This window comes from Leptosomus discolor, chromosome 1 (assembly GCF_034619465.1).
Source record: "Leptosomus discolor isolate bLepDis1 chromosome 1, bLepDis1.hap2, whole genome shotgun sequence".
NCBI classification, from domain to species: domain Eukaryota; kingdom Metazoa; phylum Chordata; class Aves; order Leptosomiformes; family Leptosomidae; genus Leptosomus; species Leptosomus discolor.
In genome coordinates, this window is record NC_141391.1 from 162427546 (window position 1) to 162455017 (window position 27472).

Here is a 27472-nt window from a genome sequence, read left to right on the forward strand (position 1 = left end):
CGGACCACCGGAGCCCAATGTCTTTTGGTGGTTGAAGCCATGGGCCTGCTGGCTCTCTGGGTGCAAAGCTGCCCGGTGGAATCAGCCTTTCCCTGCAGCCCTCTTCAGCTCTTTCTTCCCCCAAACCTTTCTACCTTCAAATTAATTGGTGCAAAGGAGGGCCAGGTAGTAGGTGAAGCAGTGTGTGGCATCCCCAAGCCTTTCTCTTTTTTTGTCCACTCATCTCTGTTCTTGCCTTTCTTTGTGCTTCCCAGCTAAAAAAGGGATTGTTTGCCCATGCATGGCTTTGGACTGGGGAACTCATCTTCCTCCTTTGCCTCAAGTGAAGGGAAGGACATGGGCTTTGGTGGACCTGCAGCAGGTGAACTTGCTAAAGCAGAGGGAACGGGGCAGGTCAGCTATCTTTGCCCCTCTGGAGGACTGGGAGTGATGTCACCCAAGTGACAGACAGAAAAGATGGAGTGGTTTTGTGCCTGTGTGGTTGGTATGAAGGATGACATGCTTGCTGTTGCTTTTTCTGATCCCTGTGTCCTGCTGAGGTGTTTGCTGTTGTGCAGCTCAGGCCCGCCTGATCTTCATGTCTCTGTGGCAGGTAAATGAGGGGACCTTCTGGCCTCCAGGTATTGTACAAATCAGGATTGAGGGAGAATGTCAGAGCAGAACGGGTATTTTTTCCCCTCTGCCCCCCTTGTTCCCCCCCAAACATCTCCTGGGCTCTGTCCCTGTCTCCCAGCTCCTGCCAGCAGTCTCTGTGGCTGCTATGCCTCTGCACTGTGAAGACACGCATCCGGGGTCACTCCTGGTCTGATTAGTGAACACTGGTGGTGAAGAGGGAAGGGATGGCTTCTCCTGGCTTCACTGACCTCAAACCTTGGCGATAAAGGAGGGAAGTGGGAAAATGGACCCTGAATCCCTCCACTGTCGTATTCTCCCCACCCCCCCCTTCTGATTTCTGAGACATTGGACAAACTTGCTCTTACTATGAAAAGAGAGGGGGAGCTGGAGTTAAGGGGGTGGCATGAGGGGCTTGGATCCAGCACCAAGAACGGAGAGCCATTTCTAATGCAATACACTGACATTTAAAGCTTTGGGGACTACAGATAATGGATTAAGAAGGGATCTGAAGTACTCTGAGACTAAGATTCAAACCACTGTTTTTTCCTTCCTGTGTGGATGATGATGCAGTATCATCCTGGAGGTGGTCCAGCAGCACCTTGGAGCCTGGGGTCCACCTGGACCTACTGGTGGTGTTGCCCCTGCGGTGGCCCCAGAACACCCTGCTTTGGTAAAAGAATGCGTGGACTTGCCAAAAATAAAATAAAATAATAAAAAAAAGAGCATCTGTAAAGCTCCTTTCCACTCTGTAATTTATAAACAGCAAGTAATAATGAACTTTTTGTAAGGATAAATCAAATGTACATTCTGAAATCATTTTCTCTGTAAATGGTTGGATTTCATTTCACCCTTAAAGGGATGCTTAAAAGGAGGAGATAATAATAAAAATAAAAAAATTTACGAAGTATGAAAGGAAACAAAGGGATATGTGTGTGGCAGCTTTTATTTCTGATTGCCTGGCAGAGGGGTCGCTGGACAACAGGGTGAGGGAAGTTGCTTCCTACCTTGGCAGGATGGTGTTCCTGAGAAGGGAGAGTGAAGGGGAGCCCAGCTGATTTGGGGAATGATTCCTGATTTTGTGGGCCTGGCTCAGACCTAATCTTCTGCATGTTAGGTGAGTATGAGCATGTAAAGGCACATGAGTGGGGAAAGGTGGCTGCCAAGTGGCTCTCGGATGATCTGGTGCATGTGGAAACCAGCATCCCTGCTCATGGAATGGTCACTTGTCACCATCTTCCCTCCCTTGGATGCATCCACTTTTTCAAGTAAAGCTGTGGAAACCTTGGAGCCCCAAATTAAACTTCTCCCTTGCAATAGTGTGTCTCTGGTGGCTGACTTTCAGCACGGTGCATGAGAGAACATGACCTCCTTGTTTTAGCTTATTTTTAAACCTATGTAATGTAATTTTGGCTGCTCCCATTATTCAGTGTCAAAGCCCAGCCCTGCTCTGAGGCATCTGGCCTCAGCAGTGCCTTTGGCAAGGGCCTTTTGCAAGCTCATGTGCCATCTACACCTATTTCACTTTTTAAGTGTCTTGTGCTTCAGGTTCATTCCTGGTCCTGTTTAGAGATAGTGGCTGTAAACATAAGTTAGTTTCTGTATAATCATTAGACCTGGCACATTTCCTCTTCTTTCTTCCACAACAGTCTGATGTTTTCAGTTTTCCCCTTTTGGAAAGCTTCCCACCAAGCTAGAGACTCGTGTTGTCCATTGCTAATGCCTTTCCAGTGCTTCTGTCTCTGGAGCAAACATGCCGCTCAAAATTAACAAATAAAACTTTCTATTTACAATTTTTAGGGATAGCTGTATTTTTGTGCCCAAATAGGGAATAATCTAAAAATAGATGATTGCCAGAATGCCTGTACTTTCAATTTTTTCAAGAGAGGAAGGTAAGTGTAAGCTTAGGCCACTGGCAACTTAGCGAGACAGTTTAAGAAAACAGAGCTGACTAGGTCAAAGGTTCTCTCGTTATTTTTCTTGCCTCCAACAAAATCTTTTACTGACATTTATATTATTTTAAGAAGTAATGTAAATGGTATTTCTTAGTTTCTTGTGAGGTTTTAAAAGAAAACATTGACAGAACCCAGGATGTTTTTCCCCAGAAAACACAAGCTTCTGCTGCAGGAGCTCAAAGTGCGTCTGTGAGCGAGGGGTTGAGTCTTCCCCAAACTAGTCTCTGGTGGAGGCCCTCATTTGCAGGAACAGCACTGACAGTCAGCTGAGTACGGGGAGCCTGTGGCTCTCAGACAGTCCCCCAAGACATCAGAAAGGATTTTGGTTTGTGCAGCATGCATTATGGACACGGAGCCTTGAGCACCATATTGAACAAGGAGGGTGCCAGCCATCCACTGCCAATTAAATCCTGTGTGTTTTGCAGAATTCCAGTACCCCGCAGGTGCTACATGAGGAGATGCACCACGGGGGAGTTCTGGCATGACCTGTCTGGAAATAAGCTGCTTCTCCAAGCTCTCATTGTATGCCAGGGATGCCCAGTGCTCATCCTGGGTGCTGTGCAACACTGCTCGGTCAGGGCTGAGGCTGTGGCTGACCCTCCATCTCTGGCTCACAGAGGGGCGGGCTGGCTCCAGCTGAATCCCTATTGATGCCTGCAGCAGGTTTGCTGATCAGGGGACGGACATGCTGCTTCCAAACACCAGTGTGCGTGGAAACAAAGTGACTTCAATATAAACTTACCTTTTAGAAAGCTGGAAAGGGGATACCAAAAGCCTGGCTTGCTGGCTGTTTGGTTTTGTTGCTCGGATACGTTTGTTCCCTGCGTAAGGGCACGGCATAATGAGCTGTTTAGCAGGGACTGTTAATTTTTAACTATCAGTCCAATCTTATATTAATTTTTTTTTTTAAATCTCACTGCTTTAGCGGCTCAGCTGGGGAAGCAGTGAGGTCTCAGCTGGCTGGCAGCAGCCGGGGAGAGAGTCTCCCCAGCCCTGGAGAGCGTCACCAGCAAATGGCTTCATGCTCACGTGTCCCCGGCTGCAGGCGCCGGCTGCCCTGCTTTCTAGAGGACTGCTACGGAGAGGATTTGGCTGCAGCCATGGCAGAAGGGAGGCATATTCTTGCTCCTGGCAGTGGCACGTGTTTCTGTGGCTCACAGGCACACTCATACCCCAGCTGTGTCAAACCTTCACCTGGGAGCAAGCTTTGCAGGGCTTTTGCTCTGTCGCTGCAAAACAGCCTCAGAGGAGCCGTGCAAAGCTGTCCCACCCAGAGAAAGGGCTCCGGGTCACTGAAGTGAGAGGCTGACAGAAGGGATATAACCCACAGACGCTTGGGAGAGGAGCCTGCTGCAAGCTTTGCCTTTGTTGCTGCAGCAGGGACAAGCACGTCAGCAAAAGGGTAAAGGATCAGCCCACTTCAGCCAGTGTTTGGGACATCGCTGTAAGCATCTCTGAGAACCCCAAACACAAACCCTTACTTGGAACTAAGGAAAATTTGTCGATCCTGACACTTCCAGTATTTCTGGGTGTGCTTTTTTTTTTTATTACTAAGCAAAGCGAGAAGAGAAAACGGTCCTTACCATCTTTTGAAATACATTAGGGCTATGTAAGACTACAAATCTTTCAAGGCCATATTGCTCCTCACCTTGCCAAATGAAATACAAAATAAAACTCCATTGTTTAACTCTTATGTTTCCTGTGCCTTACGGCTTGAACTGTGGATCCTCTTGGCTGAAGTCCCTCCCAGTAACTACTTAATTCGGGAACCACACTTCACCTTTCTAAAAATAAGGAAAACTGAGAAGAAGAGCAACTAAGCTGTGCTGAAAAAACATCTAAAATTACTTCTCCAGGATCTTAAATTAAAGAAAATATGCTACCCAGAGAATGTATAAAATCAAACATTATAAGCCTGCCTCTATGCAGCAAACTCTTTCCTGTCATTTTAGCCCTGTTCTACAGTCTGGACGTTTTCCAAAAAGAGAGCAACAAATCATCAGTCCTATCTTTTTTTTTTTTTTTTTTTTTTTTCCCTTCTTTTTCCCCTCAGACACTTCCTAAGAACCAGGCACACGCACAAAAATAAAAGAATGTAGAAAACATCTACCCACTACTGTTTGGCTCCCAGTGTTTTTAAAGCGTTTGACTCAAACTGTTACCCAGAACTGAAAGTTAAACTACTGCACAACCAGACAGAAATAAATCTATCTAAGGACTCGTGACTTAGTGGGACGAGATGTGCAATAGGTGCAAAAGAGAAGCAGCAGGATATAGCATCTCTGCCCTTCTCAGGTCGTATATATGTACGTGCGACCAAACCCCACACGACACAGTGACTCGACGCCCCTTACCAAATTCCCATATTCACACTGGGAGAAGCATGGAGCGGGCAGAGGAGTACAAAAACCCTGGGGTCAGCATGTGCAGCCCTGGCCAGGGGGCTGGTGCCACCAGATGCAAGCTCTCAGCTCTCCACAGGCACTTCTAGCACAGAAAGCCCACGAGGCTGTCAGAGTGACGCAAAACTGCAAGGATAGGAGTGCTCACAAAAGCAGGGTCTCTGAATGGCTCTGGAAGCCTTCTGCAGCACGCAGCTGGTGCAGAGTGAAAAAAATGGGGGGGCGGAATCTCACTAGCCAGGGAAATAAAAAAAAAAATTAAAAAAATGAAGTCCCCAACAAACCCAACCACGGGGAAATTTGGTTGAAGGAGCATGAGTCATGCTGAGAACGAAGGTGCGCACGGACCAACTGCAAAAATACTACAGCAGTATTTTCGATTCGTTAGGTAATAAAATGGAGCTTTCTCAGCAACCTCCAGTGCACACCCTTGCAGCAGCAGCAGCAGCTCTGCATGGCATGGGAGACTGCTCGCCGCTGCCAATGTTTGCAGCCCCCCAGGCTGAAGGGCTGGAGGTTGGGTAGCTGAAAAGCCCCACTTCAGCAGCAGTGGGGCTGGCAACCTTTCCTTTCTTCCCACCTGGCAAAAATATACCTTGAGTGCGGATCCCTGGAGTGGCTAGTTTTACTCTCTGTTACTAAAATCTAGGTTTCAGCTGTAAATCAGGAAAACCCCTTGAAAGGCAGCTGTGCACCGGCGGTCTCTCCTCCCTCAGTACCTGTCTTCCTTCCCATGTGTGCTCAGCATCAAAGCTGCTGGAGGTTCAGGGAAAGAAGCCACCTGTGCCACCCTTGGCCCTCCAGCCCTCCTGGCTCATCACAGCCACAGAGTGGGAGCCCAAATGCCATTATTCCTTGCAATTTCTTGAGAAAAGTAAGGAAATAGGGCTGCAATGAAAGAGAGAGCTGTTGAATGGAGTTAGACTGCCAAAAGGCCTCTTGCAAGATCCGTTTACTAGAAGATATTAAGGATATTAAGCCCAAGCTCAGATGGCATTGGTGGGTCACTACTCATCTTCCCTCTCATGTTTTGGGATTGTTTTCTGGCTCCTGTAAGAGGCCATCTTTCTGCTTCCAAGCACAGGTTTTTCCTGACCCTGCAGAGTGCCCCCAAGACGCCATTTGCAGCTCTGTGGGCCACGCTCACCACCCTGCTGCCCAGGGAGGGTTTGCTGGCTGGTGGTGGGCAGCACAGGGATGTCTCTCTGGCTGGGAATGGTCCTACCCTTGCAAAATGGGTGATAGGAAGCCCTGGGGATGGCATTTGACTCCCAGGAGCAGAGGCCGCAAGCAGGGCTCAGAGGAAAAGGTTTGCTGCTTTTGGTGGCCATCAGAGCCACCTCTTGAGTGGCCTCAGTGGCCTCTTGAGTGGAAGGACCAGATTAAAGCATGAGAAAAACAGCAGAGGAGTGGCCACTCTGGGGAGGTGGGGGATAAGGGGATGTCTGTGCCTTATCCCAGGTAACAGCATGGGTTATTGTGCCCTGTCACCCATGCGGCCTTCGATATTTCACAAGCTCACTTAGTCATTTGGGGAAACAAATGTTGTTATTGTTCTCCAGGAGCACAGCTAAGGTGTGCTCCCTCCTCTCTGCCTGCACCTCGCCCCGTCAGGGCAAGTAAATTCCCTTTCTTGAAGGGACACAGGCTGAAGTCATGGGGGGCACTGCACTCCTGGTGGGTCTATGGGCAAAGAAGGTCACCAGGCAACAGGGCTCTGCAGGCAATGGGGTACTGGAGTCAGCATCCTATCAGAGCAGCAGAAGTTTTTGGGGGTGCTGTGTGGGTCCCCACCAGCATGGCTGCATGCAGCAGGTCAGCAGAGAAGCCGCCTGGGTTGGGAAACACTTGAGAGAGGGGGGATGTTGCTTCACTGTCTCAAGGCAGAGTTCAAGTTTACAACCCCTGGCACGTCACCAGAGGTCCGGCACTCGCGCAGCAGCTGGGATGGCGTCTGTCATGTGTTGCTCTGCCGTTGCGCTCGCCCTTCTCTTTGCGAGACGGAAGGGGCAGGTTGAACATCTATGCCTGCACGGCGTGGGCGTGGGGAGCCCACATCAGGCAGTGGGCACAGCGAGTGGCCTCCCTGGAGGGGCCGGGGCAGTTTGGAGGCACGCTGCGCGGCGTGGCCGGACGAGTTCACAACACGCACACACGCAGCCGCTGGCCAGAGGCCCGGGGGGCTGGCAGCCAGCCCGGGGAGGGGGGAAAGAAACCAGAGAGAAACACTAAAACAGGCGCAACCTAAAGGGGCCAGGCTGGGGAGGGGGCGCTTATGGAGGCCCGCAGTCCTTGGCTGCCATGGTGGGAGGGCAGCAAGCAAAGCCCGCCATTGTGCAGCCAGATCCGGCAGATCCCGTTCGTAGCGCATCAGGGGTTTGCTGCACGAACCAGACTTGAGAGCTTCAGGGCCTGGGCTCATCGATGCACCTGCCCAGAGGAGAACAGAGCCCTGTTGTGAGGAGTGAAGTATTTCTGTGGATCAACAACCCAAGGAGGAGAAGGAGGCAGGAAGCCGGGAGGAAGGTTCAAAGATCGATTTTCATTCTGGCAGAAGGTTAAGGGTAGGGAATACAAACGCTGCCTCCAAGGTCCCAGATAGCTCAGTATCTGAACTGGTGATCTGGAAACAAAGATGAGCGATATACCAAACATTTTTAAGAGATGACTCAAAGTGATTACTCTTCAGGAGATCAGAAAAGACTGTAAGTGAAACGCGAATGTGGCAAATGGGCAAGACCAAGCATTCGTCAAGGTTTAACTGGGCACATGCAAAGTCAGAAAAGAGAAAATAAATTGCATGTAAGAATTACAAAGCTCCGGATGGTCTCTAGCAACTCAGGAAAGGATCTGGCTGTCACGTAAACCCTGTCTATGTGAGTAGCTGCAGGTTAATAAAAAAAAAAAAAAAAAAGGCACACACGAGATATTAGTATGCAGAAGGAAGATGGAGAGAATAATATGGAAAATATGATAATGCTATTATGTAAATCACTAGCGTTGCCTCTCTGGGAATACTGTCTGCAGTTCAAGCAAGCCTTTCTCAGAAAGGGCTGATTAGGGGCACGGCAAACTCCCTCACAAAGAGAGATCGAAACGATTGGGGTTGTTTATCTCAGAAAGCAAATGAAGAAGAGGAGATTGGCACGGAGCAAGCCACTCCGGAGCTTCTGGTTTTCTTCCTGTTCAGTTCTATCACTGTCATATCTGGTGTTGCTGAGAAGTGTGTGAAGTGATGTGGCTCTCCTCTGTCACACACAGTTTGCTCTTTCCCTCACACCCTCTCCCCGCACATGCGGTTATGCTTTATATTTTCATAGGATCTGGGGAGGAGGAGATGGCTAAGGAGGAATAATTACTCCCCAGAGTAGGCATATAGTAGAGAAGGTGAGAATGGAGAAGGGGCATTTGCACCTGGACAGAGGGGTGGAAGTTCCTGGCTTTGGGAGGCTCCTTCCATCTCCTCAGGCAGACCCCAGAGAGGCTGCCAGCTACTGCCCTTGAGACTTCCAGACCAGGCCCCCGGGTTCCTTGTTGACAGAGGTAAGCAGCTTGAATTTGATAAGTTATTCTGTAAAAAGCATCAGGGTAGTCAGAGGTACCTTCAGACATTAACCCGCTGCTCTCTGCCTACTCTGAAGCACCAAAGACACCTTCTCTATTCACCCTCGGCAGCCAGCATGCACAGCCCAAGACGACTGTAACAGCCTGTGCTGTGGGTGGTGACTTGCTGCAGTGTGCTGAACGCTCCCCTTTCTCACACAAAGCTGTTTGTTTGATGGCATTTAGGCCCATCAAAGCCAGAACGACAACAAACTATTCGTGCTCCAACTGTTCTGGGCCTTGGGGAGCACCCTCGCAGGCACACGGAGACGCTGAGGCTGACAACCCAGCCCGTTCCGCTACAGCACGTGAAGCCCAAGCTGCCAACAAGACCTTCCATGGCGGAGCAAGCCCGGTGTCCCGAGGTGGGTTCCAGTGCAGGTGCCCACCCTGGCCTCAAGGGCAGCTGCAAGTCTAACAGGGAAGGGGAGACTCCTGTTTCCACCGTGGTGACAGCTCAAGCCAAGGTGGGAAGCAGCTGCTCCACCCTGGGCCGTCCCACCAGGCCGCACCGTGGGGGTCCCACTCGCCCCCTGCTCCCCTCAGCCCTTCCCCACACCCTTTCAGGGTGTCCCCAACCCCCAGCCTGCCCCAGCCTCTTCCCCACCGCCATCCCCGCCGGGGAAGCCAGCTCATCACCGAAGCCGTTACCCTTTTGAGGGGCACGGCCTCCTCAAACCAGACCAGCACCCGGCCCAGCCTGCCCTGATCCAGACCCAAGGGGGAGAAACTGGGGGCGGCAGTCCCCCTCCCCGCCGGCAGGGGGCAGCCTCCCGGCGCGGGCGGGCGGGCTGGCGGGCGGCGCGGAACGTCCCTTCCCGCTCGCCGTACGGCGGCGGGCGCGGCGCCCCGCCGGCAGGGGGAGACAGCGCCGCGCCGCCGCCCCCGCCCGGGCACGCGCCGGCCGGAAATCCTCCGCCGACGGGCCGGTTGGGGCCCCGGCGAGCTCGCTCTCTGATTGGTGGGGCCGGGGTCACGACCCGGAAGCGGGTCGGCCATGTTGCCGGGTGACCCCCGGCAGCGGTGCCGGGAGGGAGGCGGTGGCGGCCGTGTCCGCTGAAGGGAAGCGGCTGCTGTGAGGGACCCGGAGCGCCTCCCCTTCCCCACCCCGGTCCTTCCCGGTGAGTGCGATGCGGCTGGTCCCCGCGGGGCCTCCGCGGGCTCGACCCCGGCCCGGGACCCCCGCGGGGAGCGGGTGCTGTGAGAGGCCCTGGGGCCGCCGCCGATGGGAAGGGCCAGGCCCCGGGGCCCACCGGTTCCCCCACAGCAGGGCGTGCGGCCTTGCGCCCTTGGAGATCCCGTTGTCCCCGGTGCGCCGTTAGAGAGGCTGTCCTGTCCCTTCCCGAGCCGTGGAGAGCAGCGGTCTGTGGGGCCAGGGGTGGAGGGGGTGGCGACGGCCACTGCGTCCCTCGGGGAGGGAAACGCTGACTCGAATCTCGCGGTTTGTCACCTCTCTCTAGGTCGGCCGTCCACGCACCCGTTCCCCATGGCAGCGTGGTCCCGGGAGGCTGTCCTGACCCTCTATCGGGCTCTGCTGCGCCAGGGCCGCGGGCTGCGCTACACCGACCGGGATTTCTACCTCGCTTCCATCCGCCGCGAGTTCCGCAAGAACCGGGGGCTGCAGCGGCTAGAGGACAAGGAAAGGCAGCTGGAGAAGGGGCAAGCTTTCCTGCAGAGCAAACTCGGGGGCCTGGTTTAGGGATTCCCTGGAGCTCCTTTTGGCCTCACATATTTCCCTCTTCTATCCAAAATCTCCATGCCAACCAAAAGAGATGATTGACATTCCGTGCCCACCACTGTCTTGAAGGCAGTCTGGAAGGTGCTTCCACAGGCACACCAGGAGGGCTCTCCTGTTCTTTTCACAAATGCATTAGGTCACAGGTAGGTCATTTACAATGATATAACTATGTTCTTCATGCCGTTATTACAGTTAGTTTTGTGAAAGTGCGTTTTTTTCTGCCTAGGGATGAAGAGTGACTGAATTCCTGGTTCATCAAGGGAGAAACATTCTTCCTCAGATTGTAGCTTGGCCTTAGAAAAACTTAAGAGCAGTTTTAAACCACTCAAGTCAGGCAGGCTCTGAACCGTTGAAACTGACTTAGAAAACAGATCTTGAGTCAGGTTGGAAGGGTTTCCAGGCATTTTCATGTAAGGTCACTCAGGATCCACCTATGGGTGCAGTGATGGCAAAGTGTGTTTTATGTGTGTAGTTGGCCAGGGACACTTTTTAAGTTTAAATATCAGGATCAGGTTAAATGGGAATTGGAAGAAACAAAAGTACATATGTAAGAAAATATTAATTTTCATGTTATACATGATGTGGATGAGAGTCAAACGCACCAGCCTTGAGGGCAGTGAAAACAAGGGAGCTGTTCCTCTCGCAGTGTGTTGTGGTCTCTGCTGTTGATTCTTGGGTGTCTGGGACCAGCCATTGTCCAAAAATGACAGTGTCTGGAAGTGGACACTCTGAGACTGCCTGTCAACTGTTGAGAAGATTCTAGTTTGTCACAGAGAAGCAGTTGACCATCCCTGCATTGCCTTGTCTGTGAGCAAAATTACACACATTAGATTGAGAATAAGAGAATAAATGGACATTAAAAAAGCCGTGCTTTGGTTGAGAAGCATACATGAGAAGGAAAAGACCTGAATGGTCATCGAGTTGTACATGGTATACGGGGTTTTATTGCCAAATGTTACTGAGGTAAATTTTACTTTCTTTTTTCAAAAAGCCTTAGGTGATTGCACAATTAAACCTGCTTCAATGATTAGAAGCCCCACATCAAATTCAGGATGTTTTCCTTCAAACCATAAACAGAGCTGGAAGCAAAGAAATGCTGTCATTGCAGAGCTTGGTCAGTACTGTTTTGGCATGTCTGGGGATAAGCAGCTCCTTGAGGGCAGATAATTAAAGAGGCTGCAGGGTTAGGTGGTCCCTTCCTATGGCTCCGTGCTAAGACCCCAAGAGGGGTGGAGGAGAAGGGAGTGAACCATTAGGGTTGAGTGTTTTGACCCATTTGTTTAACGCTCCTGCTCCTTCCAGGTGAGATGGCGGGCGCTGGGCAGCGCAAAGGGAAAAAAGATGACAACGGCATCGGCACAGCCATCGACTTCGTGCTGTCCAACGCCCGGCTGGTGCTGGGCGTGGGCGGAGCGGCTATGCTGGGCATCGCCACGCTGGCCGTCAAGCGGGTGAGCGTGTGGGACGGTGGGGTGGGACCTGAGCCCAGGGGCAGCGGAAAGAAGGAGTGGGGAACAAAAAGACCCGGGATGCTGGCGCTAGGCCGGCTACGAGGCAAACGTTGGACCCTAACGATTCAGACTGTGCCTGGTGATGTTGCTTTAGATGTACGATCGGGCAATCAGCGCTCCCAGCAGTCCCACTCGCTTGAGCCAGTCGGGAAAGAGAAGCTGGGAAGAACCAAACTGGCTGGGTTCCTCCTCACGCTTGCTGAGCCAGGACATGAAGACTAACCTCAGCCGCTCCCTGCAGACCCTTCCCACGGATCCTTCGGCTGCGGACACGGGTAAGGAGCAGGGTGATACTCCTGCATTCCAGAATCATCCAGGCCCATAAACCCTGTATTCATTTAAAGGAACACAGGAAGGAGAATACTTTTGTGTAGGCCAGGATTTTGATGTTTTTCTTATAAGCAGGTCTACTGGTAACTTCAAGAGTTGGAAGTGAGATTGGGAACTAGTGAATAATAAGTGATCTGTTTGCATTCGTAATTCCTCTCATGACTTCATGGTCTTAAGCTTTATTCTGTCTCAGTCTTTTTTTCTTTCAAGGTGAATATTTCTCTGTGCAATCATCCCTGATAAAAAGCCATTCAATTCCTTTCAATTTCTTTTTTGCCATTCTTTGGACCATTCCAGTTTGTGTCTTTTTAAGAGGGAAATATTCAAATTGTGAATGTCCACCAATTTATAATGGTGTATCCTATATTATTTCTACCATTTTCATAATAGTTTCTGTAATGCTGTTTGCCTGTTTAGTGCTGCTTTTCACTGAGTTGGTCTTCATCAGGCTATAGAAAGTGACCTGCAGTCTTCTTTCTGAGTGGGTTAATAAGTAACGTAGAATCCGTCAGTGTTTGTTATATGTGTTTGGTCGTTTTTTCTCACGAGTTTTACTTTCTATCCCTGGACACTTCAGGAGATTTACACTTGAAGATTTAAAATAAGAATCAGGATCAAGCTTTTAACTTGATTTCTGGATTCTCTGCAAGAAAGTCAGCTTCAGGATGGCAATGGATTCTCTGCTGAGGAGATGTTAAATTACTAGACAGCTGTGTTAAATGGGGTCTAGATCATTTGATTGGAGTCCCCAGAGATAACGATTGAGGAGTAAAACCTCTTGCATTCCTGACTTAAAAATAAGTGAAAACGTAAGATGGAAAAGTAAGTTTGCTCATGAACAGGCAATGAAGTCAGGTTCTCCGTGATTTTGCGGGCTGTTTCCTTTTCACACAAAACCTCAAATCTGTCCAAAAGACCCCAGTGGGACAAGAGACAGCAGCTGCTGAGGTTGGGCGAGATGGGTTCGTGTGCAGCTTGGTCAGCCGTTCTGCATGTGCTGCATGGCCAAGTGCCTGTTGCCAAACAAATGTGCAACAGCTGATGGCCTTAATGGGGCCACCGACCTGGGGGTTTCTCCTGCACCCGTTAAGTACCACAGCCCTTCCAACGATCTCTTAGAGCTGTAGTTCTTCCGTAATTCTCATGGATAATTTCTGAAACTTTTAGTCTGTATTAAGAGAAGTCTGGAAAATAGATGGGAAGCATTGACTCATTTCTTTAGGAAACCAGTCAGAAAAAAAGGGGCTTAGAGAATCTGAGAAAGTTAGACATTGCTTAACAATTCTTAACAATTTCTTGCAGACGGCAGCGTAAAGCGTTGTATTGCTGTATTGTGCCGAAGAGCATGCCTTCTGTTCTTTGGCCAGTGAAAGTTTAAGGAAGGTTTTCGCTGGCGCTCTGTTTGCCTGAGCTTTGGCCCCAAGACCTGTCAGCTCACCATCCTGCTAAGTGTTGATCAGACTCCTAACATCCATTTCACTGGGTTTTGCTGATAATTAGTAAAAATCTATTATAATGTAAAAAACTTAAGGAGATCTCGATGGTTGTTCAAGAGTGTTTTATCCACTGGTCTGGCATCATGTTGAAAGCTTCTGAACTGGTAACTGCTGAATTTTTGATGAAATCGAACTGAGGTACTGCCCATGTAGCCATTAAAATTACTTCCTTGTTCATGATGTTAGTCTTGTTCTGGCTGAATTCCAAATCTAGTAACTTGTTTTCATCTGGTTTGATGCTTGTAGTAGTATCTTTTGAAGTTTCTCAGCACCTCCCTTTTGACTTGGTACCTGTGTAAAGCATGCAAAATGTCTGCTGAAAGCTTTTTAAGGCCTAGGAGGCTGCACTTCCGCGCTGCGGATTTTCTGCCGTGGATCGCTGCGCAGCGAAACACTGCAGACGATCAACAGTTTTCCTTCTGGTCTTGCAGACTTTTTCCGACCCACAAAGCCCAAGCCATCTGCCAAGAGGAGTCAAGTGGAGCTGAAAAAATCCCGCCTTCGTCTGTCTCTGCAAGAAAAGCTCTTCGCTTATTATCGGAGGAAGGTCGCTATCCCAGCGGATGAGCAGGCCCGGGCCAAGCAAGCAGCCGTGGATATCTGTGCCGAGCTGCGCAGCTTCCTACGTGCCAAGCTGCCGGACATGCCCCTGCGTGACATGTACCTCAGCGGCAGCCTGTACGACGATCTGCAGGTAATTCCTGGGGCCGTCTGATGGGTTATTATTCAGAAGGCTGACTAGGCAGGGGCATTCCAGGCTTCCCTGTTCGCAGTGCTGGCTCAGCACAACATTCCTCCGTAATAAGGCTCCTGGTGTTGCCTTTCCCACCGTGGAGCCAGGTGTTGATTTCTGCAGTACTGTTTGAACAGGCGTGACCAGGCTGCTCTGGCGTTGTCTGCAAAGCATTTGCTTTTTGCTGTTTTATTTCTTTGGATTATCTCAGCCCTTCCTTCCTTCTCCTCTGTCTCTCCCTTTTGCTCTGTTTTTCTTGCTGTTTCTACAGTAGACCTCTGTTTTCTCTCTGTCCCTTCTATCTCCTTCTGAATACATGATGCTCCCTTAGAATTCCTGTGTATTCATGTAGGTCTTCCCTACTCTTTTTTTTTTTTTTTAATGCATGACAGACCTGGATTGGACAGCAGTCCCTGCTGCATGTCTCCCTGATGGCAAGATGCCCATGGCTATAGTGAGTGATTCAGAGGCACCCTTTTTTGTTTGAGTCAGAGCTCTGGAATGGAGCGTTGAGTGTCCAGTGAAACTTAGATCTGGGGTCTTAATGCCATTGGTGAAAAGGGATCTTTAATGACCTTTTTCCAAGCAAAGTGACCAGGTGAAGGCAGTACCTAGTTGTAGCATGGGATAATTAAACCATGGCAGCTCAAGCTTGTCTAGAAACTTAATACTCTGCCTCCTGCTTTAAATCTTGTGGTGTTGCTGTGCCCTGAGCCAGCTGCATCTCACATCCAAGGAGTGAACTTTGAGCAATAGGAGGCAAAATGCTTTGTCTACATGCAGTCCGTGTCAGGTCCTGAAGTATTTAGAGATCTCTAAATAGTACATACCATATAAGTACTAGCTTGGGTTATACCTTGGAGTTATCCCACTGATGATGGGAAACAGTCCTTCAGAATGTCTTTTGACAAAGGGAGGCTGTGAATCTCACGCAGAGAGGTGAGACAGCTGAATCCTTTTTCCAAGTTCCTTTGAACAGAAGGCTGTCTAAAGGTGGTGAGTAAGACTGAGTGAGTGTGGAGAGAGAAAGCTTGTTCTTACTGACTTTTTTCCCTTGTGAAAGGTAGTGACAGCTGATCACATCCAGCTCATTGTGCCTCTGATGCTGGAGCAGAACCTGTGGTCATGTATCCCCGGGGAGGACACTATCATGAACATTCCTGGCTTCTACTTGGTGCGTCGGGAAAACCCGGAGTACTTTCCCCGTGGGAGCAGCTACTGGGACCGCTGTGTGGTGGGAGGTTACCTTTCCCCCAAAGCTGTAGCAGACACCTTTGAGAAAGTCGTAGCTGGCTCCATCAACTGGCCAGCAATTGGGACTCTCTTGGATTATGTGATCCGTCCAGCAGCTCCCCCAGCAGATTTGACACTGGAAGTCCAGTATGATCCGGAACGGCATCTTTTTATTGACTTCCTACCATCCCTGACACTGGGTGACATCATCCTTGTGGCCAAACCCCATCGATTGGCCCAGAATGACAATTTGTGGCGACTGAGCCTGCGGCCAGCAGAAACGGCTCGCCTCCGGGCCCTGGACCAGTGTGATTCTGGCTGCCGTTGCTTGTGCCTGAAGATCTTCAAAGCAGTATGCAAGTCAAACCCAGCCCTGGGTCACCTCACTGCCAGCCAGCTCACCAATGTCATCCTGCACCTATCCCAGGAAGAGTCCGACTGGTCCCAGGACATGCTGGCTGATCGCTTCCTGCAGGCGCTGAAGGGATTGATCCGCTACTTGGAGGCAGGTGTCCTGCCTAGTGCTCTGAACCCCAAGGTGAACTTGTTTTCAGAGCTCACCCCTGAAGAAGTGGATGAGTTGGGCTATACCCTCTACAGCTCTCTGTCAGAGCCAGAGGTCTTGCTGCAGACGTAATGGGGCCTTACCTAGGGAAGGGTTGATAGGGTTTAGCCAAGGTGGACTTTGATTACTGCGAAATATGTCTCCTCCACTTCTCTCTCTCTCTCTGTCTCTGTTTGGTTCATTATTATTTCCTGCTGTGGAGTTGGTGCTCCCACTGAATTTCTGGTGCTACTGGTCCATTTCCACCATATCTGCCCCAACAGGTACCCACTGGCTAGGGAAAAGAGGTTAAAACTGCAGCTGTAAGATCGTCACATAAATTCTGCTGATGTTTAAGTATCTACCAAAAAAAAAATAAACCAAACTATGCACTTCTTTCTCCTGTAGTACACTTACTGCAGCAAGTCCATTTTGGTCTGAAGAAGGTGGAACTGGGCTGGTAAATCCAGTGACGATTTTAGCGGACTTGCATTGAGGTCCTTTCCTCCAGTTTGACTTTGCACCATGTTTCTTTTTCTCTGGTGTACCACACTGTCTCACTTTCCTCTTCCCACCCCCCGCCCCACCCCTTTGACCCAGTCATGCAGGGCAGACTGAGATGTTTTGGATAGGGTTCTTTTTTGTATTTCTGAGTGGATAATGATTACATTGGCAGTATTTAGGGCTGTAGAGCTTGGAATAGGAGAATGCCCATGCCCATGGCTCCTGTTTCTTCAGAGCCTTCACATCCTTTGCAAGCTGGATGCAAGAGTAAGGCCTGAGGCTTGTCCTGTCTGCTACAACACAACCTCCAGTATGGACAGTTCTCACTGAAGCTGTCGTAGGGGAGGAAGAAACCTGTGTGGTCTGGCTGTGTGATGAGGCCGAAGGAGCAGGGCTTGCCATTCCTGCCTAGCCAGATCTGCTGGGTGTTGCTGGTGGGAATGGCCCTGGGAATGGAGAACAGGGTGCATCCTTAGATGTCTCTGGCCTAGAGGAAGAGAGGCTGATTATGGGGGAGGGGTGGGAGACACACATGGGAACGGGGATTTCTTTTTTTTTTTCATCTTTTCCCGAAGAGCTTATGGCTGTTCTGGTTTATAGGAGGTGGAAGCAAGACCGCACGCCTCAAAGGCCTTTGTGATAAGCACACGTAAGCCAGATTTTCACAAACGCTTAAGTCTATGAAGGTGATAGGACTGAACTGGTGTCATCAGCAAGGTTCTGTCCTATACAGTGATATTAGGGTACATACGCAGAGCTGGCATTCAGAGATAGGTTGGCTTTGCTGTCTCCTCTCAGTGTGTGTTTTAGTCCCTCCCCAGCCACCTCAGAACTGAGGCTCTCCGTCCCCTTCCTCATTCCCATGCACTGACTTTCCACTGCTCCCAGTTTACAATTACTCTTAGAAAGCTGCTGAGGGCACACCTTCACATTCTGTCTGTTTGGACCTGTTGGTAATGCAGTTCTGCCCGCTGCTGTTTATGGCTGCTCTCAGGCCCCTCTCCCTTGGCTGCCCTCCCAACTGCTGCTGGACTCCAGTACGGGTTTGGGGGGCAGCTGCTGCACTGTTGGTATCTCCTAAACTAGCCACGTAGACTCTGTATACTCTGCATTAAGCCTTCTGACCTCCTGCCCTCAAAAAGCGGGAGGGAGGGTGTCCTCCCTGAGTCTAGGACTTTGTCTTTCTCCAAAGACCAGCAGGACTATCTTACAGAAACGTAGTTGCCTTTTCCCAGGTTTAGCACCTTTTTTCCCCTTGCTGTCCAGCGTCTGCAGCCAATGGGGAGGGGTACTGCAGCAGCAGAATCTGGAGGGAGCAGGAATCCTTTTCTCCTCCCTTCCTCTCAGGACTTCCCCCCCCCCCCCCCCACTTTGACAGAGAAGATTCAAGGTGAGTTTCAGGAGTGGAATCATGGAGTGGAGCCTTTAGCCCTTGTTTTGTTTTTTAGAGGCAATGCTGGTGAGAGGAGGGAGGGAGCATCTTTCTCGGACAATCCGTCCATTTTAGCCAATGTTTCAGATAGTATTCCATATACAGTGATTATGCAACGTTGCATTTTAAATTATTTAATCCTTAGGGTACTGGTGTTTTCTAGACTGCCAGATGCATACTTCAAAGTTTGTGTGTATATATAAAGTCTGTAGTCTATAAAAGGTTAACAGAAATTATGTTTATATGATTTTGTGTTTTGTAAGTTTTGCAGCAGTCGGTGTTGGTCAGCTGTTGATTGCTCTTCACTCTGGTTCCCAGATTTTTTTCCCTTCTTCCTTTCCCTGCTCTCCACTGCCTTTCTGATGTCAGCCTTCCTACCCTAAAAGCAGACAGATGAGACTTCGAGCCTATAGGCCACTGGGGGAAATTCCCCTTTCTTTTAATTACTTGAAGGTCAACAAAAATATTAAAATATCTGGGTTGTCAGGGGTTTCCCCTAACTTCATTTCTTCAGTGTGATCTCACCCCTCACTTGGTGCTGACTCCAATGCCATGGTCTTCACACAGAACGAGTAGCAACATGGTTTGGAATGATCAAAACTATGGATACAAAAAAAAAAAAAAGGTGAGACATAAACAGGAGGAAGCCACTGTCTGAACTGGCTTGAGAACAGTTGCCACGTACATATCTGTATATAGAATTTTTTACATGAATGCTTTTACTTCTTCCTGGCAACCTAATGAATTAATATTTTACGGCCATTTCTTGCTGCTATTGAGCTCAATTTGTGTATCGAATAGAGACTGAAGCTGCCTTTTTGCCTTTTTTGTAGACTTTGCTCCACTTCACTTGAATCACTTCTGTTGTTTCTTACTTCGGTTTTGCCCTCCTCTGAGCTAGCCACAAGCCCGTTCTCGGGAGGCAAACGCTCACTTCCTACAGGCAGCCACCACAGTGGGCAATCGCTGCTCTGGCAGCAGCAGTCTCAGCAAAGGCCAAAGATGTTATGGGTCACAGGGACGCTGCAACTAGGAGTATTTCAAGAGCAGGGTCAGGCGTAAGGGGCAACAGAGGCAGGGAGGAAGGAGTAGGGCAAGTATACAGGAAACTTACACTAATGCTGTACCCAGCCTGTGAGTCAAACAGACTGTTGCAGAGTCTTTCGAACCGGCACCTTTCAGTATTAAATGCAGTACACGTGTTGATGTACAGCCCGGGGGGGGGGGGGGGGGGGGGGCTGTCTTACCTAGAAGTAGGCTCCTTCCTAGTCAAAGCTGTAGCACAGAGCAGGAGGACCTAAAGCTGAATGTGAAATGGGCAGCTCCTGGCCACCTCCCTGGCAGAGCAGCTCAGAGACAAATTGATTGTAAGAGGCCCAGAGCGTGCGTTCGGTTGGTTGCTGCCTGGGCTCCAAGAATGCCTCTGTGTGTTCTGCTATAGCTTAGCTCACGCGAGCTTCCCACGAGATTGTCGTCTTGTTCCTTGTAACCGTGGGGCGAGGACCAACTCGCTCAGCTGTGGGGTTTCACTGCTGCTGAGCTCCACCGCCAGTTCTTCAAGTCAGATGGATTTCTCTTCCCGTGTTTAAAAAACAATTATGGAAACAAGAGGCTGCTTTCTGCCTCTTGGTGAGCTGCCATCAGGGCCCTCACTCTTAGCATGTGGCTACTCGCAGTGAGAAGTGAAGAGATGATGCGCCGTCTCTCCCGGGCCTGGAGGCTGTGGATTTGCAAAGGGGAAAGTCTTAAGTGCATGGTCTGTGACAGAGTGTGTGAAATTCTGAAATAAAATGACTTTCCACAGTAACCTGGTTGTCTCTAGCGTGTTTATAAACAAAGGAGCTCTTGTCTCAGCGCATCACCTTTATGCTGACATAATTCTGCAGCACACCAGTGCTTGGGGACTGACATGCCCCTTGCTGATTCACTTGCTCTCCCCTGGGCGCTCGGCGCTCCGCAACTTGTCTTGAGAGAGCAATCAGCTCGGTCCTGCAGCGTGCTGGCTCCTGGCAGCCTTCGCACCAGTCACAAGATGATGCGTAATTATGGCGCTGTGCCTTCCGTCCTTTCTCCGGTAGCCCGCGTGCCTGGACAGGCACCTGCTTTTCATGTGGCTTCACAGGCTTCTGTGCCTCTTTAATATTAAGCTTTCCTGCACGGACTCCCCCGCCCTTGCTCAGTCACAACGTTGGTTTCTAGGTGCCAGTCCTCTCCCCTGCCAAAAGCTCTCCTCTCTTATCCAAGCATCAGCCTTGAGGCAGTGAGGAAGCCGTGGTGCCAGGGGCCCGCGTCTGGTGTATTGAAGCAGTAAGACCCAGTTTTATGTGCATAGGTGGGAAGGTGGGGCAGAAGTGTTGGATGTCAAGTAAAGGATGAAGTGATGCCACTTTCGATGGATCCCAGGCTCCTTAATTCTGGGAAGACGTGCTATGGTGACAACATTATCCTGTGAGACTTGTTCTAATGAGGACACAGAAATTAACATTTAACTATTTTGGAAAAGATGTTATGATACAAAGGGAGTCTACATGTCTTTTTTTTTTTTCTTCTTCTTTCTGATACTCCTTGCCTGTGTTGTTTTCTTTTGGCTTTTTTTTTCCTTTAATCTGTTCTGTGGTAGAAACAGACGAGATGAGATCAAGCACAATCTCACGTCATATGGAGTCTTATGGGAACAGCTCAAACGAGCTGCTTTGTGCAATCTGTGCCAGGTATTACCCCCTCAGGTTAATGCCCCTGGAAAGCCTAGAGCTTGCAATACATGTTTAATGTATGCAGCGGTTTGCACCTCTGCATAAAAGCTGTCCCGGCATGAATAGGGAGGAAAGATCAAAAGATACGGGTCCGTTTAATGTAGAGAATAAATAATTGAGGGGAGTCATGATAATTATTTCAAGTATGGAAAAGGTTGCTACAAAGAAGAAGAGCATAAATGGTTCTCCAGGCTGCAAAGACTCAGCATCTCTTTTGTTCTTAGCCTGAGGAACAAACATCTTAGGAGGAAGGTGAATTTTGGAAAAAGCAAAATATTTTGTGCGCTTTGTTATGCAACCACAATCCTGTCCTGGAAATGAACGTAGCCAAGCTTATGTTTTACTTATTTATTTTTGCATCTCCTTGTTTCAAAAATAAATAAATAAATTCCAGCCTGACTATTCTGTAGCTAATCTTAGGCTGGTGCAGAGAGGGTGACTGTACCCCAAATTTGAGATTATCATGCTAAAGTGTTGAACTGTAGGATGAATGTTTCTTTTTTTCTCCAAATACTTAATCACCTCTGTGGGTTTTTTAGGGTTTAATATTCTAAACTCCAGAAAAGCTGCAAACAGCTGCTGCATTTTAAATTTCGTCTCATGCAAAAAAGAGGAGCCTCTTCCAACCAAGGAGTTTCTCTTCCAGATAAGAAAAAGTGTGTTGGCCCGCTACCTGCACTAGGTATGATTCAATGGCTCCAATGTGGCTCACTGGGTCTGGGACTGGATCTTGAAACGCTGGGCTTTACTCACCACTGCAGCAAGCAAGAAATGGGGGATTCTCACTCCTCCACTGAAACCCAGTGTTGGCTTCCAGCCCTAGGAGGACTGCTGCAGTCTAGACACTTGGGGAACTGTTTGAGGTATCTGGATTTTATCTTCTTTATCCTTGTCAGGCAGACTTATGATCTGAGTTTACAATCTGAGAGATTCAAGAAATACCCTCCCCCTCCCTTTTTACTTTTTTTTTTCTTTTTTTTTTTTTAAGAGTCAACATCTTCATAAAATAGCTCTCATGTAACAAGCATGTCCCCTACACAATCAGGGATACCACAGTATGAAAGCATACTCTGAGGAGGACAGCATTATTCACAAGTCACAGACCCAGAAATGTGGTGGTGAGCAGGCTAATAATATCTTTATAACAGTTGGTGATCCTGTGGAATAATCTTGCAAATGGTAAGGCAAAAGCGGGTGGTCAGACCAACGGGTAAGGCAGGGAAGATCTGAAATCATCCTGCACATAAAAAGCGTTCTTGTCATTTTACGAATAGCAGAGGAGTGGGAGACAGAGTTTGGTTCATGCAACTCAAACTTTTCATGATCTTAAGCTTTCCTAAGTACTCATGCAGAAGTCAGTTCTGAACAAAATAATTTTAAACACACTATAAGTCAGATTGATTTTTATTTTGCTGCCCTGGTTCAATTTCCCTGGCTCCAGTGGCTAAGTAGCTCTTTGATCTGTCTATTACGACTCAGTGCTAAGCTTCTCAGGGGAAATATATATATATATATATATATCAATTCTAACCACATTCTTCATGAAAAGCATTCTCCATACAAATAATGGGCAAAAGTTTCTTGCTTGAGTTTTCGGGTTTGTTTTGGATTTTCTTATTTTAGGCAACAGTTCCCTCGGTTCGGTGCACGCACACCCCTTTCCCCTGCTTCTCACTGTGATAGAATTGCCACTGTTCCACAGAAGCACAGGGGTAATACATTGTCCTAGCAGACGTCCCACTACAGTGGTCCCAGTCCTGTAAGACTCTTGTTTCGCTCTGCTCAGCATTGCAAAGGCAACAGACACAAGGGCATAGATGGCAAATGATAGACCGTGTTGGCTCTTTACCTGTTATGACAGATGTTACTTCAAAACTCTTAATGCCCTGGCAGGCTCCTTACCCCCTTTGAAAGGCAAGAAGCAATCATTCCTGGAAGCAGTATGGCAGAGACACACTTTTGCCTTCAAACTCTTGAATTTATTTAGCACAGAAGATAGTTATGGCCTTAGACATAATAACTACCGCCACTTATATAGATAATATAATCTGAATTATGTTCAGCTCCTGGTTGTTTACAGCAGTGGTGATATGCTGTCAGAGGGCCTGAGCTATGCTGAAGCAAAGGTAGTACAAGATGCAGTAATGCCACAGCCCGCAGAGCCACAGCTCCCACGTTGCTTGTTAGAGAGCGTGTTGGCAGGGGTCCCAGCTTCCTGGCATTCAAGTGGAGGTTGGTTTTTGCTGAGGCAGGCGCGTGACCGAGGCACAAACCTTCTCTTTTCCAAATCACTGCCTGTGGCCGTGAGAGAGACAGTGGAAAGCATCTAGTCCAGTGCTTTTCCTTGAACAATGAGCTAGTGATTTGGATTAGGAACCTTTCTCCTCTTTCTTTTTTTCTTTTTTTTTTTTTTTTTTTTTTTTAAATTTTGTCATTTCTTTCTTATGTAAAAAGATAAAGTTAATCAAAGGAAGAGTGATCCATCTTCAGTCCGTCACTTTGCACTGCAAGGGAAGATGCTTGGTGTCTTCAGCCGACTGGACTCCCAAGCCTCGTGGCCTGGGACAGACTTCACGCTGTTGTGGTCAGACAGAGCCTGCCCTGCCTAGGGGAGACCTGTATTTCTGATCAGTGCTCAGCATCCAAATCAGTCTCACTGAGACCGCGTGACTAAGGTGAATGGCTCAAATGTAACCTTGCTGAACAGTGCCTACGTTGCCTCAGACCCAGAGGAGATGTCTACCGTCATCACAGTCCCAGAACAAGGGCTCAACAAAGCGTCACCCTCTGAGTGCCAAAAGAGCAGGCCAGCAGTGCCTCCCCAACAGAGGTGGATTGCCACAGCTGGTTCCCCAGGTGGACCCAGCTTTAGTCTCAAACCAGCTCCCTCAGCAGTCAAGCACAGAAACCTCCTCCTATTAAGAGAACTGCAAACCTCCCTCACCAAGCGCCACAGCGATACCAGTAAGAGGGGCAGTAGACTTGAAAAGCCACAGCACCTACTCAATACGATACTTTGGGCACAAAGCCTACTTCGGGACCCATGGCCACATCTGAGGAGGCTCTGCTGAGGCCACCCACAAGCCCATGTGCAAGTGCAGGGAGCAGAGCAGTCTCAAAGTCTTCTGAAAGAATCTTCTTTCTGACACCGTTTGCCAAATCTCCTAACGCAGAGACCTTAGGAGGGAAAATGACAGCCATACAGGAAAAAACTATAAGCTGAATAATACCACAACTGTGTCAACATCCGCCAGGAATTTCTCTCTCCTCTTCTGTAAACAAGTATATATTCAACAGATCGAAGTCTGCTGGTAAATTCCAGCCACCGAGCAGCTGCTGCCTATGAAGAGTGGAGAAATATTACTGAATAATGTCTGCAGCGTTCCTCGGCCTCAACAGTGATTTATCCCCAAATGAGTTTCAGAGCTTCATCTGAACTACCTGGTTTGTCAGTGTTCCTGCTGAAGCTGCCTGCCAGCATCAGGAACAAAGAGATCTCCCACGCACACAAGATATCCCCAGGATTCTGTTTTATTTCATTAATAGGGTATACCCCTTCGCAGTGTCTCTTCCTGGCCGTATCAAGATGCTCTGAAGTTAATGTGAAGTTAAAAACAAATCCCCAGTTGGAGCACTCAGAGTATAGTCTGGTATTATCAGCCTTCCATTGTGCATCCCCCCTCACTGAACAGAGGCTGAAATAACTCAAGCTCAAATAAGTTTTCCACCTGCTTCAGACGAAGCTGCTAGTTTAGAAGTCAGGTTCAGGAGAGCAGCGTAATTGCTGTTGGACTGATACAGCGAGGAGTCCTCACTGACAAGTCTAAGGGGCGCTGAGACAGTGAAAGAGAAATCCACTGAAGTGGCGACAGGCTGTTAACTCACCCACTGGTGTCAGTGGCTGGCTGCGATGCTGCAGTCTCATAACCCGTACCTGCTCGTCAGGCTGCAGCTCTCGCTAACGTTGCACTGCTAGAAAACGAAGGGATGCCCATTGCCATTCTCACCTTTGTCCTTCTGCACGGGAAGGCACAAGGCACGTGGCGCATGTGTGACTCCAGCAGATGCTGGTAACGTACAGGTACATGCGTTTTGGTATGCACTGAACACAGTCTGCAGCAGGGGCTACGTTAACTATAGCCCCGTGAAGAACAACATACCTCAGCTGCCATGAGATATGTTCCTTCTCTTCCGTTGCTTGGACAACTGGAAGGCTTTTTTTTTTTGCGTGCGAAACTGCTCCCACGTGCTAATACACAAGGGATTATTCTTGACCCCCAAGTCCTTTCATCATCATAAAACAAGGTTGGATGATGAGAAAACAACAACAAAAAATCACCTGATTGTCTGAACAAAAGTCAGCGCCACCACCCCCGCCACCCCCCCTTCACACATATTTTTTGCTAAACATCATTTTCAACGAGTTGTAGCTTCACTCAGAAAATTCATGCTTGGGCAAGTTACAAGTTAAAACTCACCTCCCTCTTACCAGATTTGCACAATGTTTTTACTTGTGGCAGCTGGCCACAGCCTGGCTGTTTCTGAGTAACTAAGCCTCTGGAGAGCCACATTTTGCAAGCTATCAGCATGTGCTTGGCATGCCTGTGTTCGTTCAGTAAGAAAAATGTAGGTGGACAGCCAGGATTGTTTCCATATCTGTCTAAAATAATTGAACTGTAAGCTGCAAATGTAAATTGCAGATTTAATCCTTTTTTTTATTAGTCTCATTTCAAATGTCAGTGATATTTACATAACAGGATGGAAACAGAAGACAGTGAGGGGATGGGTAAGCAATGAATGATTTATTAGAGATTCCATTTGGTGTGCTAGTCCAAAACAAACGAGGCATAGCATATGGCTAACTTGTTTTCTGTTTGTATGTAATAAAAGATGGACACTAATACCTCCTGGACTGATCTTTAATCACGTACATTTGCTTTTCAATCTCGTTTTAAAATGGAATGTCTATAAAGCAATCCCTAAAGAGCTTACGTGAGAATCTGGCAGAAAGGATCCTTCAGATACCTGTTTGTGCTGCATGAGGAGAGAAGCAACCGAGCACTGCGAATTAGCCTGTGCCATAGGGTTTGTAGGTAATTCTCTGTCAAAATGGCTCAAACTGTCTAGCTGCTTTGCCTCATTCCTCCGTTGTGTTTCCCTCAACACTGTCTCCAGGAAAAAATTCCTGCTGGTCTCTGGAAATGCTTCGCTCATTTAAGTGCGGGGTAAGGCTTCCTGTCCCTTCTGATGGAAGGCTCCAAGGACAGAAATAATCACAGGAACCGCCTTGGGGACTTGCCCTCACACTCATCCTTCTGCAAAGCAGGCTATGCCCCCTCCTCCCCAGCCACCCCAGCAGGGCCCAGGGCCAGCCAAAAGCCCATCTGCCCCTTCTCTGGGGCACTGAGGCTCAGTGGGGGGTCCAAAGCCGCCTGCCTGGTGCCACCATGGGGGTTGTGCAAGCTCCTGATGCAGCGTCTGCCAGCCCTTCTCCCTGGCTGCGGCTTTCCCAGCACTCCAGGAAAAAGCCCACATCTCCATCTCTGTTACTTCTGCTGGCTACCCTCCTGGCCCCAGCAATACATGCTCCCCCCTCGCTTTGCTCCCTTGCCATCGGGGCCCACGCATACTTCCCCCCGACTGACAGTCGCTGAGAGCATCCTATACAGACGGTCTAGACTGTGCAAGGAGATGTTACTATGGAAACATTTACGTCCTCCCTGTCTTTTGTGTACTTAATAACGTAACATTTCAGCATGTTTATCTCCTGTATACTTTCTGGTGGAAGAAGAAAACATCTTTTCCTTTGCAACATTAACTTTAAAAAAAAAGAAAATAAATTAAGCCCATGTATTGACCTTCCACCTTAATGAAGGAGGAGGGTGAATGGAGGAGTATTAAATGTTCCACCTCCTGGTGCTGCTTTTTGGCCAGAGGTGGCTTTCTGCAGTGCTGTATTTATCAGGGCAGTTCATCACTTCCCAGCAAGGTCACTTTGGCCTCTATCCTGCAGTGAGCTCTGCACGAGCAGCTCCTTTTGCCTGCAGCTGGCCCGTCGCTTCTGGGTCACGATGGATCTTACTTATCACAGGAGCTCTCTTTGCCAAGGTACAGTACCCAGGGCAGGAAAATAACATTTACGGTGCTAAAGCTGTTAACATGTCAGCAAGAGTTCATTGACCATGCACGCAAATGAATCTTCATTCAGAAGCCACCTTTTTGTGCTGTAAATTCAATTTTCTTCAGAGCTGCCAGAATTCTTCATCTCTGAGCCCCAAATATGTTCTGTAATACCGGAAAAGAACGCTTTTTAGACACTTTGGAGTTACCAGCAGGTAGCTAGTAGTTCTTTGCTTAGTAATTTTTTTGGTACAAAAATTCCCAAGGGATTTTTACTTGGGCTTAAAGAAGCGGTCAAAAACTTGGTCAAAAACTCTAGCCACAAAGGAGAAACCTCTGATATAATATGTGCAAATGCAGAGAGATGATTTATAAAGGAATGGGGGATGTAGCCCATGAAATTATGTAACAACAGTAACCCTGCAGTCCTTCAGGAAACAGGGAAAAATACCCTGTTCACTAAATGGCTGGCTTCTGGTTACTTGATTTCGCTTTTCAGGTTGGGG

General features: G+C 48.7%; 2 protein-coding genes across 3 annotated transcripts; both read left to right on the forward strand.

Annotated features, from left to right (window-relative positions):
- Positions 1-9681: 9681 nt before the first annotated feature.
- MIURF (mitochondrial elongation factor 1 upstream open reading frame) lies at positions 9682-10279 on the forward strand. Its single transcript, XM_086469306.1, has 2 exons — positions 9682-9693; positions 10033-10279. Exon 2 carries the CDS (start codon positions 10059-10061, stop codon positions 10269-10271), a length of 213 nt encoding a protein of 70 aa, XP_086325432.1. The 5' UTR covers positions 9682-9693; positions 10033-10058; the 3' UTR covers positions 10272-10279.
- A 135-nt stretch (positions 10280-10414) lies between these two features.
- On the forward strand, positions 10415-17167 carry MIEF1 (mitochondrial elongation factor 1). Of its 2 annotated transcripts, XM_009957487.2 has the most exons (5): positions 10415-10453; positions 11613-11761; positions 11916-12096; positions 14079-14341; positions 15444-17167. In XM_009957487.2, exons 2-5 carry the CDS (start codon positions 11618-11620, stop codon positions 16248-16250), a joined length of 1395 nt encoding a protein of 464 aa, XP_009955789.1. In that variant the 5' UTR covers positions 10415-10453; positions 11613-11617; the 3' UTR covers positions 16251-17167. The 2 variants fall into 2 exon arrangements, with proteins under 2 accessions (XP_009955789.1, XP_086325419.1); XM_086469293.1 differs by lacking the exon at positions 10415-10453 and having other exon boundaries at positions 11599-11761.
- Positions 17168-27472: the final 10305 nt, after the last annotated feature.

Coding starts and splice junctions, on each gene's coding strand:
- MIURF (XM_086469306.1), top strand. CDS start 10,059: ATGGCAGCGTGGTCCCGGGAGGCTGTCCTGACCCTCTATCGGGCTCTG.
- MIEF1 (XM_009957487.2), top strand. CDS start 11,618: ATGGCGGGCGCTGGGCAGCGCAAAGGGAAAAAAGATGACAACGGCATC. Junction 12,097..14,078: donor TCCTTCGGCTGCGGACACGG/GTAAGGAGCAGG, acceptor CTGGTCTTGCAG/ACTTTTTCCGACCCACAAAG. Junction 14,342..15,443: donor GCCTGTACGACGATCTGCAG/GTAATTCCTGGG, acceptor CCCTTGTGAAAG/GTAGTGACAGCTGATCACAT.